This window comes from Stenella coeruleoalba (genome assembly GCF_951394435.1).
Source record: "Stenella coeruleoalba genome assembly, chromosome: 4".
Lineage (NCBI taxonomy): Eukaryota > Metazoa > Chordata > Mammalia > Artiodactyla > Delphinidae > Stenella > Stenella coeruleoalba.
In genome coordinates, this window is record NC_137149.1 from 116,935,363 (window position 1) to 116,947,486 (window position 12,124).

Here is a 12,124-nt window from a genome sequence, read left to right on the forward strand (position 1 = left end):
ATGGAACAGCAAGGATGGTGCCACAGGTGGTACCTTGGAAAAGCCCAGACATGGCACCAGAGTGCTGGCATTCAGTCACACTGGTTTCTGTTAACTTACTTTCAATCAGATTATGTCCAGCCAAGTCAACTGAAACTCACCAGATTACTGTCTGGGAACTTCTTCCATATACCATGTTTACCCCTAAGAAAGGCACTTCTTGTGGGCAGAGGAAAACATCTGGGGAAGTCAGTCTCGGATCCTATACATTCCTGGCATTTTGCTAGTTCAACCACTGTGGACAAGTGTAACCCAGCTTTCCATGGAGTCATTGCCCTTCATAACCTGGATAAGACTCTAGGGTTCTCTCTGAGCCCTGAAGCTGCTTCAAAAAAGCCACATCAGAGGTGAGCTTGATCAGACAAAGATCCTTCCATGGAGCAAGCAGTGTAGGAGGGTGCTGCCTTGTACCAGGGCTCTCACCCATTTACAGCAAGCTTCACATGCCCGCAGAGCCTGAGACAGGGCTCAATTTCACAACAGTGGAACCCGCTCATGCTTTCTTGCTCAATGAAGCCCCACACCTTTTGGGGAGAATATAAAGACCATTAAAACATGTCAGTTCTCAAGTTTATGATCTAGTGGAAGAGATGGACAATGTTCCTGCAGTAATAAATGTCATGAGTGGTACATGGTCTAAGGAAATATGAAAGAACAAGAGATTGCTTTCAATTGGAGACATGAAATCAGGTACTATGTAAAGTGTCCAACAAAGTCCCCAGCACTTAGTAAACACTCGATAAATTTTGGCTGTTATACTATGATCAGGATTGGCTTCACATAGGAAGCAACATTTGAGACAAGGTAGGATTGGCAGTCATATTACAGGATGCCCAGTTAAATATGCATTTCAGATAAACAACAGCAACACATTTTTAGTATGAATACGTCTGAATATTGCATGGGACAAACTTACACTAAAATATATTTGCTGTTTATCTGACGTTCAAATTTAACTAGGCATCCTGGTTTTTTATTTGCTAAATCTGACAACTCTTAGACAAGAAAATTTGATATGGAGATGAAAATCGGGGAAAATAAATTAGCATGTCCAAAGGTACAGAAACTGGAAAGAAATAATAATTGTTATTGGAGAACATAAAGTGCCATGAAAATACTATTTCCTTCCAGTTTCTGTACCTTTGGATATGTGGCAATCTGAGGGCTTTACAAGGATTAACTCATTTATTCTTCATAAAAACATGTGTGATAGGTTATTACTATCCCCACTTTAAAAATGAGGAATCTGGGGTATAAAGAAGTAAAGTAATTTGTCCAAAAGCGGAGCTGGGAAATGGTGTAGCTGGAAGTATGAACCTAGAATGGTTGGCTCCAGGGGCTGCTTGTTTTAACCATTCTGGATAGAGGAAGCTTATCGAAGGCCTTCAGGATCAGCTCGTCACCACAGTCAGTCAAAAGTCAGATCAACCAACCATAATTCCTGCATAAAGTGAAATCTCAGTTGTTAGATCTCTGCTGGTGGGCTACAGCTAGCCTGCCTCCACCACCCTCTATATTCTTTCAAGTACTCGAGTAGAGATAGGTCCTCCCATGTTCCCCTTTGTATTCCCAAAGTCACCCTGTTCCTGGAATGTGGGATCTTCCACGAACTGGGCTACGTTTGCAACAGCTTATCTGAAGCAAACAAGCTTAGGGAATTGAGCAAGAACTTCTGGGACACCAACTTTACAGAAGGAGCAAGGGATGCAGGGTGCATGTTGACTGTGTCAACGGGACAAAGATAATGATTAATCAGACCTCCTGCAGACTTAAATGGGATGGAAACTCGGCGTGGAGGCTGTCCTCCTTTCTTTCAGCTGGAGTGCTCCTCTTGAGCCAGCCCCACGCACGGCAGAGATGGATTCTGTGAGGGTCCTCTTCCTGGTCCTGAGTGTGATGGGCGCAGTTCAGGTATGGCCTTCTTTATTTCCTCTTCTCTTTCTCTCTGGTGTTTATTCCACAAAGAGCTTGCAGGTCTGAGTCAGCCATGTGTACGTCCTCACACACTGTTAGCTTTATAAGCTGTAGCCAGTGGAGGCAAGTCCCTAGATGGGCTTGACACCTCAAGAATACAGGGTAATATCACCCTCAGAGGGAGACTTAGTGGGACCAAAGTGTAAAAATTCACAGGGGAATCTTCGACACCTATAGCTTGGTCTTACATTGGATTTTTTCAAAGAGAAGAAATTTTTGCCATCTTTGTTGCTGTAAAGCCTTGGGATTGCTAGTTAACAGAACAGATCATTCTTATGATAAGAGTTTTTAACCTAGTTATTATTTTATTGCTATTTGTCCATAATAAGCAGAACAGTGGTTTAATGTAGCTTTTCTGAAAGGTTGTTTTTGTGTTTCTTTAAGACAAATAAAAAGCAAATTAGTTATTTTTGAAAACATATTACATAGCAAAATTGGAAGAGATTAATTGATAGGCAATACGTTTTTTGGAGGCAATTGTATTCTTTTAAGATAATTACAAATATTGCAATAATTCCTAAAGTTTGACTCCAGAGACCTATGCAAAAGAAGAGAAACTTCATTCAACAAGATTTTTCAACTTCTATCTTATAAAAAAATGGTAAATATGTTCCAAAATCTCAGTTACTTCCAGACTGTGAATTATTCTGTTTTATTTCTTTTCCTTTATTGCTCATAAACCCTAATACCAGAGCAGAAGGAACTAAAGAGTGTTTCTAACATAATTTTCTCCCTTATACAAATAATAAGTAAACATTTTTATGGGAAACAAGACTAACATCATTTGTTAAGGTTATACTTTGCATAATGCATGTTTCATTTATTTCTCCCTTATTGGTATAAATATTTAATTTTTGCCTGTTTTTACACTTTTTCCAATGTATGTTTGAATTTATGATTTTATTTCTTAGATGAAAAGATTGTACTTGTTCACTTAAATAAGTTGTTCTTGATTGCTTGAGTTAATATTACTATTATTGGGGTATTTTTTTGAATGAGACAGAAAATGTTAACTAACTATAAGAATAAACTACTGAGATTGATAGTCATAAAAATCCTTGTAACTTGGTGGTACAAAATAAAAATAGCTAAAACCTAAAACCAAGATTGATTTCTTAGGATATAACATCTTGTTGGAAGAATATCTATATATCCTATTTCACTTGATCACAACAGAAATTTTTCTCTAAAATCTGTATTTCTAATTATAAGGTGTTCCAAAAAAAGTATCTTTCATGGACCTTTTTATATTTTTTTGCTCTCAGTGTTCTTTTTTTCATTTCAAATAAAAATAAATTATTATGTGAGTAACCCAAAAAAAGCATTTCTAAGTCTGAATTGGCTACATTTGTGTCCTTGTATATACTTGCTCAAATTATAGACCCATAAGGTCATTGTGGTAGATACTTGAAGGAGAGACAGACCTTAAGCTAAGATGGTGTAGGTTTTTTCCTACTAAAACAGGAGTTAGAGGAGAAAGAACTGAGTTTTTCCATTATTTTTCTATCTCCAGACATGAATGAAAATGTAAAGGCAGTTTTTAACTAAGCTTGTTGATTCAAATAATTTTCCTTTTATAATGGATCCTTTAAAGCTCCTAACATTTATTAAATGCTTGTTTAGTGTAGAACACAGTTGAGATTTGTACACTCAACTCCTTTAACCTCACAACTCCACGAAATAGGCATTAGGATTTTCATTCCAAATATAAGAAACCTGAAACTTGCAGAGCCCCTTGGATCCCTTGCTTGGGATTTACAGGCATGCCAGCATCTCCTCCTTATCTGCTTAAAGACCTCTCTTTTGTGTGTTTATGAATCCTTAAAGGCGGCAGATCCCAGTGAAGGTGAATTTCTCGCTGAAGGAGGAGGTGTGCGTGGCCCAAGGCTCGTGGAAAAACAGCAGTCTGCCTGCAAAGAGTCGGACTGGCCCTTCTGCTCTGATGAAGACTGGGTGAGCCGTGGGCACAGGGAGTGGAGCAGGACGGTCCTTTGCTGTGCTGCTGGCAGCTCACACAGGCTGACACTTTAGGTCACAAAAAACTTGTCCAGTGGGAAATAATCTAATAGCTCCTTACATATCAAATTAAAGAAGACAGATGGAAAGGAACTTAGTCCTGAGAGCACTGTTTATATTACCTCTGAGACTCTGGGTCATTGGTGGGATTAACAGATTGGATTTTAGTTGTACGTTCAGGCAAATACTAGGAACCTGAGTATTACGACCTCTGGGTTTCATGGGTTCTAATTTATGGTTAAGTGGACCCCCATTCCAGAATTTCTTTAAGATCTCTGACTAGCCCTCTTAAACTACGTTTAGGTCAAGAGATGATCTGAAGAGACTGGGGAGGGGAGCAGTGGGGGCTCATAGAAACCTTGAAATTTATACTGGATCAGAGGGATAGACTCTTTTATTAATTTTATTTTTTAAAATTTTATTTTAAAGTATAGTTGATTTACAATGTGTTAATTTCTAGTGTATAGCAAAGTGACTCAGTTATATATATATATATATATATATATATATATATATATATATATATATATATTATATATATATATATATTCTTTTTCATATCCTTTTCCATTACGGTTTATCCCAGGATATTGAATGTAGTTCCCTGGGCTATACAGTAGGACCCTGCTGTTTATCCATCCTACATATACTAGTTTGCATCTGCTAATCCCAAACTCCCAATCCTCCCCCCGACCCTCCCTCCTGCTTGGCACCCATATGTCTGTTTCCAAGAGATAGACTCTTAATGTAATTTTTCCTCTTCATTCCAGAACTACAAATGCCCTTCTGGCTGCAGGATGAAAGGATTGATTGATGAAGTCAATCAAGATTTTACAAACAGAATAAATAAACTAAAAAATTCACTATTTGATTATCAGAAGAACAATAAGGACTCTAACACATTGACCAGGAACATAATCGATATTTTGAGAGGGGATTTTGCCAATTCTAAGAGTAAGTATTACAGTTAGTGCTTTGACTTTATAGCACACAACCAAAACAACAAAAATCAGAAGTAGATATGATGTCTCCTTATTACAACTGTGATTTTATTCCAAAGTACTTTATGCAGAAAAATATACCTTTATGATATCCCGGAATTTTAAGGAAGGGGCTTGTTTTTGTTATTTATATCATGTAAAGGAGATTGGTTTAGAATTGCTTTAAGGTCACAAAGTAAGTCAGCATTTTGGACCAAAGACTAGAATTTAAGTGTGTTCTTTTTTAAGAGTATACATGGAAAATAAGATGAGCCCAAACTTTTGAGTAGATACTTCTGTTTCTGTCTAACAAAGGAGGAAACTGAGAGGTCAGGGAACTTTCTCAAAGGCCAAAGGCACAAAGCTATCATGTGGTGGGGCTGGGAGTGCAACCCACAGACTCCACCTAGCTTATTATGAAGTGTTTTGCTTTGTTTTGTTTTGTTTAATTTAAAATATAGAGCCATGTTGTCTCTTTCTCATAGGTCTAGGACTAAGTTTCATTAGGACTAGGAAACTCTGGACTCACTCTGGACATGGGCAGTGAGTTTAGTAAGGCCTCAGCTCCTGAAACCTTGCCTTGACTCTTCATATCCTTGGGAGGCACATGGCTAATTTAAAGTTGATGGTGCAAGAGCAACTGGCAAGTGCATGATCTTGTTGACCTAAAAAAAGCTTAGGAACAATTTCAAATCTATAACTGTGAAGAAAACCTTTTCAGTAAGAAAATCCAAGAATATATTCACGTCCCTTGATTAAGGATATAATGAAATAATTGGAATGTAATCAAACTGATTATTTTATCTCAATTATGCCTTTAAAATTTCAGAGTTCTTGTCTTCTGCATTTATTTGGATTACTAATAAGGCATCTTAAGTGATATCCATGGATGACTGAAGGATATTGTCCAAATATCAAACGCCTAATAGATTTAGAAATCCCAAATTAAATGTCCAAACTATTATAGAAGTAAAATGGGGAATATCCATAAGCAAATTTCCTTCTTTTGCTGGCTATTACAAGCAAATCACTCAGCAGCTACTTCAGTACCCATATTTGCTATTTCAGACAATGAAAATACATTTAGCCAAGTGTCAGAAGATCTGAGAAGCAGAATTGAGATCCTGAAGCGCAAAGTTATAGAACAAGTACAGCATATCCACCTTCTGCAGAAAAATGTCAGGGATCAGCTGATAGATATGAAACGGCTGGAGGTGAGTAATTATGTGGCTCTGACCCCAGATTTCTTTGTTTTTGAATAGCAGGGAAAGGAAGGCAATAGTCATTCATTAAATGCCTACTCTATGTAAAGCAATGTGTTATAGCCATCATCTACCTACAAAGTAAGTATTATTTTCCCCACTCTACAGATGAAGAAAAAAATCTCAGTGCTAGTAAGTAAAATTTCCAAGGGCACGTAAAATGGTAAAGTTCAAAAGCAAAAACTCAGTCCTTGCGTCTTATTCCAGCCCCTGCTTGTCCCTGACATCACTGTGTCTCTGAGTCTTCAGCCTCAGTCTCACAGAGGATCACATCATCAGTGTCTCCTTTCAGAGGGAATAGCACTTTGCTCTTGATCTATTCTAAGATAAATCCAGATGCTCCTATTGCTTATCCTGACCAGCCTTAGAATACCCAACCTCTCTTTCACTGAGGATACTACATAAATGAAGTATTGGTTGGTAGGTCTCCAAGTCAAAGAAATGAAACCAGTTTCCAAAAATTAAATTAACCACTAAGAACTCAATAGACCTAGTTTATTATAGCTACCTTTTTTCTTTATCTTCCCCTCCCCCTCTAGGTGGACATTGATATTAAGATCCGATCTTGCAAAGGGTCATGCAGTAGGGCTTTAGAACATAAAGTAGATCTGGAGGACTATAAAGATCAGCAGAAGAAACTTGAACAGGTTACTGCCATAGACTTACTTCCCTCTAGAGACAGTCAATATTTACCACTGATAAAAATGAGGCCAGTTCCAGGCCTGATTCCCAGAGAGTTCAAGAGCCAGCTTCAGGAGGCCCCTCCAGAGTGGAAGGCACTGCTGGAAACGCAGCAGATGAAAATGGAGTTAGAGAGGTTTGGTGGAGATGGGCAAGCCAGAGGAGACTCTGCATCTCATGGAACAGGATCAGCATCAGAAAGCCCCAGGAGGCCTGCAACTAGTAGTATTGGAAATGTGAACCCTGGGATCTATGGACCTGGAGGTTCTGGCACGTGGAACACTGGCCATCCTGATCCCGGAAGCGCTGGCACTTGGAACATTGGACGCCCTGAGCCCGGAAGTGCTGGCACGTGGAACACTGGCCATCCTGATCCTGGAAGTGCTGGCACTTGGAACACTGGACGCCCTGAGCCTGGAGGTGTTGGCACTTGGAGCTCTGGAAGTTCTGTGTCTACAAGTTTTAGGACAGATAGCTCAGGGCATGGGAGCATCAGGCCTTCCAACCCAGACTGGGGCACATTTGAAGAGATGTCAGGAAATGTAAGTCCAGGGACAAAGAAAGAGCTTCACACAGGTAAACTGGTCACTACTAAAGGAGATAAAGAGCTTCTGATTGGTAGTGAGAAGACCTCTGGTTACACAGCCACCACTCGTCGTTCATGCTCTAAAATCGTCACAAGGACTATTACACATGCCGATGGTCGCACAGAAACGACCAAAGAAGTGGTAAACTCCGATGATGGCTCTGACTGTACTGACACAGATTTAGACTTGCAGTTGTCTGGCAGGGGTAACCTAGATGATTTCTTTCATAGGCACAATGATGGTTTTTTCTCCTCTACGTTTAAAGAGCTTGACAGTAAGATCCATTCTGGGGGCGCAGGCTTAGGGGATATCAGCTCTCACCACCTCGGCCTACCTGAGGTCTCGTCCAGTAGTAAAACTTCAAGTCATGGCAGAGAGTTTGCAAGCAGTAGCATGACTATCAACAGAGGAGGCTCCACGTTTGAAAGCAAGGGCTATAAAATGGCAGATGAGGCTGGAAGTGAAGAGGATCTTGGCTTCAAAGGAGCACATGCCACCAAGAGAGGCCATGCTAAAACTCGCCCTGCCAGAGGTATCCGCACTTCTCCTTTGGGGAAGCCTTCCGTGACCTTCTAGACTAAGTTCATTACTCCTACAATATGTCTCCCATAGCACCTTTTACTTCTTTCTTAGCCCTCTATCATGCTTTATTGAAATTACAGGTTTTTGCTTATTTTTTTGTGCTAGACTGTAAGTTCCATGGGGGCAGGGACTTTGTCTATCATGTTCATCTCTGTATTCCCAAATGCCTAGCAGTGTGGAGTCAGCACTCAATAAATACATGTTAAATGAATGAATGAATGAATCCCTCTGGAACTCAATTTAAAATTTGTTTAACCAAATTCTTTTACCATTCAAAATGTGTGCCATTGGAAATTGTCACTCAACTGATTAATCATATTTTTAGTGTGTGTCTCAGTTGACATTGAGATCAGGTTAGAAACAAGTGATATTAGTATTAAATGATGCTTAGATATCTTTGCTGGTTACTTGCCATTAATCAGGATGTGCAAGTGAAGTTCCAAATTCATTGAGAAAAATCCCCCTTGCAATGTGTATGTATAAATGCTACTTACTTGCATAAGTTCCATCCCAGTGTAAGCACATCCTTTCTCTATAAAGGGAAGGAAGGAAGGAAGGAAGGAAGGAAGGAAGGAAGGAAGGAAGGAAGGAAGGAAGGAAGGAAGGAAGGGAGGGAGGGAAAGAAAGCCAGTATCTGCCTTCATTTAATCTGGGCCATTTAACTTTGTAAAGTTAAATGAGAGTAAGTTCTTCCAACCAGCTTAATTTTTTTTTTTAGACTGTTATGATGCCCTCCAAACACATCCTTCAGGTGCCCAAAGTGGCATTTTCAATATCAAGCTACCGGGATCCAGTAAGATTTTTTCTGTTTATTGTGATCAAGAGACCGGTTTGGGAGGATGGCTTTTGATCCAGCAAAGAATGGATGGCTCACTGAATTTTAACCGGACCTGGCAAGACTACAAGAAAGGTTTCGGCAGCCTAAATGACAAGGGAGAAGGAGAATTCTGGCTAGGCAACGAATACCTCCACTTACTAACCCTGAGAGGCTCCATCCTTCGGGTTGAACTAGAAGACTGGGCTGGGAAAGGGGCTTATGCAGAATATCACTGGAGGGTAGGCTCTGAGGCAGAAGGCTATGCCCTGCAGGTCTCCTCCTACGAGGGCACGGCAGGTGATGCTCTGATTGAGGGTTCTGTAGAGGAAGGGACAGAGTACACTTCTCATGCTGGCATGCGCTTCAGCACCTTCGACAGGGATGCAGACAAGTGGGAAGACAATTGTGCCGAAGTCTACGGAGGAGGCTGGTGGTACAACAACTGCCAAGCAGCCAATCTCAATGGCATCTACTACCCCGGGGGCTCCTATGACCCCAGGGACAACAGTCCCTATGAGATTGAGAACGGAGTGGTCTGGGTCCCCTTCAGAGGTGCGGATTATTCCCTCAGGGCTGTTCGCATGAAAATCCGGCCTTTTGGGACACAATAGGCTGAAGGAGTGGCAGTGAGAGCACTCTGTTTTTGTGTTTAGTGAAGAGGAGAAAATATTAAGGAGACGATAGGAGTCGAGATTCTTTACAGCCTACTAAAAATTCTCGGGTGCTATTTTATTATTCTTTGTACTGTAGCTAAATGTAACTGAGACATATTAGTGCTTTAAAAAATAAAGATATATGAACTTTAAAGCTTTAAAATAGCTCTGTGGGTTTTAAAATTTTTATTAAAATGCACCAAGGGACATTCGGTACATCAGGAAGGGGGTGTTGAGTGGAAGGTCCTCTCTGCAACACTTAAGGGTGGAGTTCTGAGAACGTCTCCATTTCCCACACCACCCAAAGTCATCGGGTCATTGTAAAGTAGAAAAGTAATTTCATCCATTCTACCTGAATGGTTTTAAGCCAATATCTTAAGTTGCGAATCATTGAACTGAACACTGGCTGGACTTTGTATAGGAATTTACATGTTACTAAGTACATTCATCTCTTCTGTTGGCAAGCAAATCCAGCAAGGCAGGAGAAGCATTCTTTCCTAACAGAAATAGAGATCTATCTACTTCTTAAGTCTTCCAATGAAGACCATAATGCACATAGAATTTTTTCCCTAGAGTCTAACCAATTTCTTTCAGAAAAATACACGAAAAAAAAGCATTTAAAATCTTTTAAATATTTACAAGTAGTCCAAAAACATTGAACTTACACATTAATAAAAAATCCCCACAGCATTCATTTGACTTCATTTTTCACCAATCATAAAGTATATCCTGTGATGTAATACCTGTTATTAAAGTAAGACATTCACTTGAAACCATCTCACTAAATATGATCTATGCCATATCCATAAATTCAACATGTTTACATTGGTCAGTATTTTATATGATCTAAAAATAGATCATCTTTGATCTTGGTGAACTTAGCTCCTGGCCCCAATTTTTAACTCACATTTTCTTCTAGTGAGAACCACTTGCCACTTACCCTTGGAAATGTATGAAAATATTCCAAGCATATTGGGATCCCAGTACATTGCCCTCACTTGCACAGTTTCTATCCTAATGTAAATGCATCCTTTCTCCTAGGAAGGAAACAAGGGGAAGGAGGGAAGGAAGGAAGGAAGGAACGAAGGAAGGAAGGAAGAGAGGGAGAAGAAGAAGGAGGTAGGGAGGAGGGGAGAGAAGAAGGAAAGACACCAGGGCTCTTGTCCAGTGCCTGGGGAGCAGAAAAAAGGTGAGTAAAAGAACTTGCAAATGAGTCACATATGAAGCCCCAGTATCCTTGCATTTCCTTATGTGCTGTTGAAAACCCTTCATACAAATAAGTGACGTCACCTACAACTTTGTATAACTGGATATGAACTTCTTCAAAATTAAAAGGATTTTCATTCATTTCAGACATTAGAGTGCCATAGTATTTCTCGGCCTACCACCTTTACACCCACACATCTGCCTCCACAGAATTGGAGTTGGAAGTATTTTATTTTCCGGAATATCACACTATTAGGGACAGAATTGGGTCCCAAAATGAAATCAACTTTGATTGTGAAGGGCCATTCATTTCTCATTTATTTTGAAGGCTTTGAGTTTATTAGCAAAGAATAAGCAACCTCTTAACTTAATAAACAATAGCCAATATTAGCAGAATCATGATAATTGGAGATACAGTTTAGTTGTGAGAAGAGACACCAAACATCTCTTTTTCCACTTTATCTTATCTTTAACCTATTGCCCTATTTCCCTAATTCCTGAAATTAAATACTAATTCAGCCTCTCTGACTCTCATTCACTTAGAAGCCCACTTTAACTTAGCTTTCACTCGGTTACCACTCTCTTGACATTGCTCTCTTAAAAGTCAACAGGAATTTTGGAGTTCTAAATTTAAGGTCCTATATTCAAGTCCCTTCTGCCTGATTTTTTTCAAACATCTGCCACTATTGTCTCCATCTACCTCTTCAAGCTATATTTCTCTCGTGCTTTCTAGTATGCCCTGCCCTTCTGTTTCACCTTTCTCAGTCTTTGCAACTGGCAATTCCTTCTCAGATCATTCCTTAAATGTAGGAGTTTCTCACTGCAATAACATTAGTACTCATTTTTATTAGTTGGGATTAAGTTTGACACAAGTGGCTTAAATAAGATGGAAAACTCTACAAGAATATGTTCCCATGGTCTTTAGGAAGCCTGCATCATAATAAATAACTTCCATCCTCAAGTTTACATCATGTCCCAAACATTCTGTCCTGCGCAATCTGGAAGAGGAGAGACAGAAGAGAAAGGAGTGCCTTGCCTCTTTTAAGAAACTTTCTAGGACATTCCATAGAGCACATCCTCTATGTCCCATAAGTCACACAGGCCAAGCTGCTGAAGAAGTCAAGACACCTTGCCTGTTCTCTTAGACACAAGATTAAAATTAGGAGGAGACGGAGGATAGAGGTTGAGGGAAGCAATTAGCAGTCCATCTTTTCTCACTCTGCAAGTGAGTATATTTTCTCCTTGGATGATTTGACAATCACTACAGATCCAATTACCATCAATAGGCTGATGATAACAATCTAAAACTTCAGCCCTGACCTTCAGA

The 12,124-nt window shown here is 39.7% G+C and overlaps 1 protein-coding gene across 1 annotated transcript; it reads left to right on the top strand.

The window, feature by feature from the left end:
• On the top strand, window positions 1-9,549 carry FGA (fibrinogen alpha chain; the record flags this gene model as incomplete). The annotated part of the gene is made up of 7 exons (XM_079919837.1): window positions 1-386; window positions 1,857-1,950; window positions 3,841-3,966; window positions 4,800-4,983; window positions 6,078-6,223; window positions 6,811-8,071; window positions 8,840-9,549. The coding sequence occupies 7 exons, from the start codon at window positions 1-3 to the stop codon at window positions 9,547-9,549; spliced, it is 2,907 nt and encodes a 968-aa protein (XP_079775963.1).
• Window positions 9,550-12,124: the final 2,575 nt, after the last annotated feature.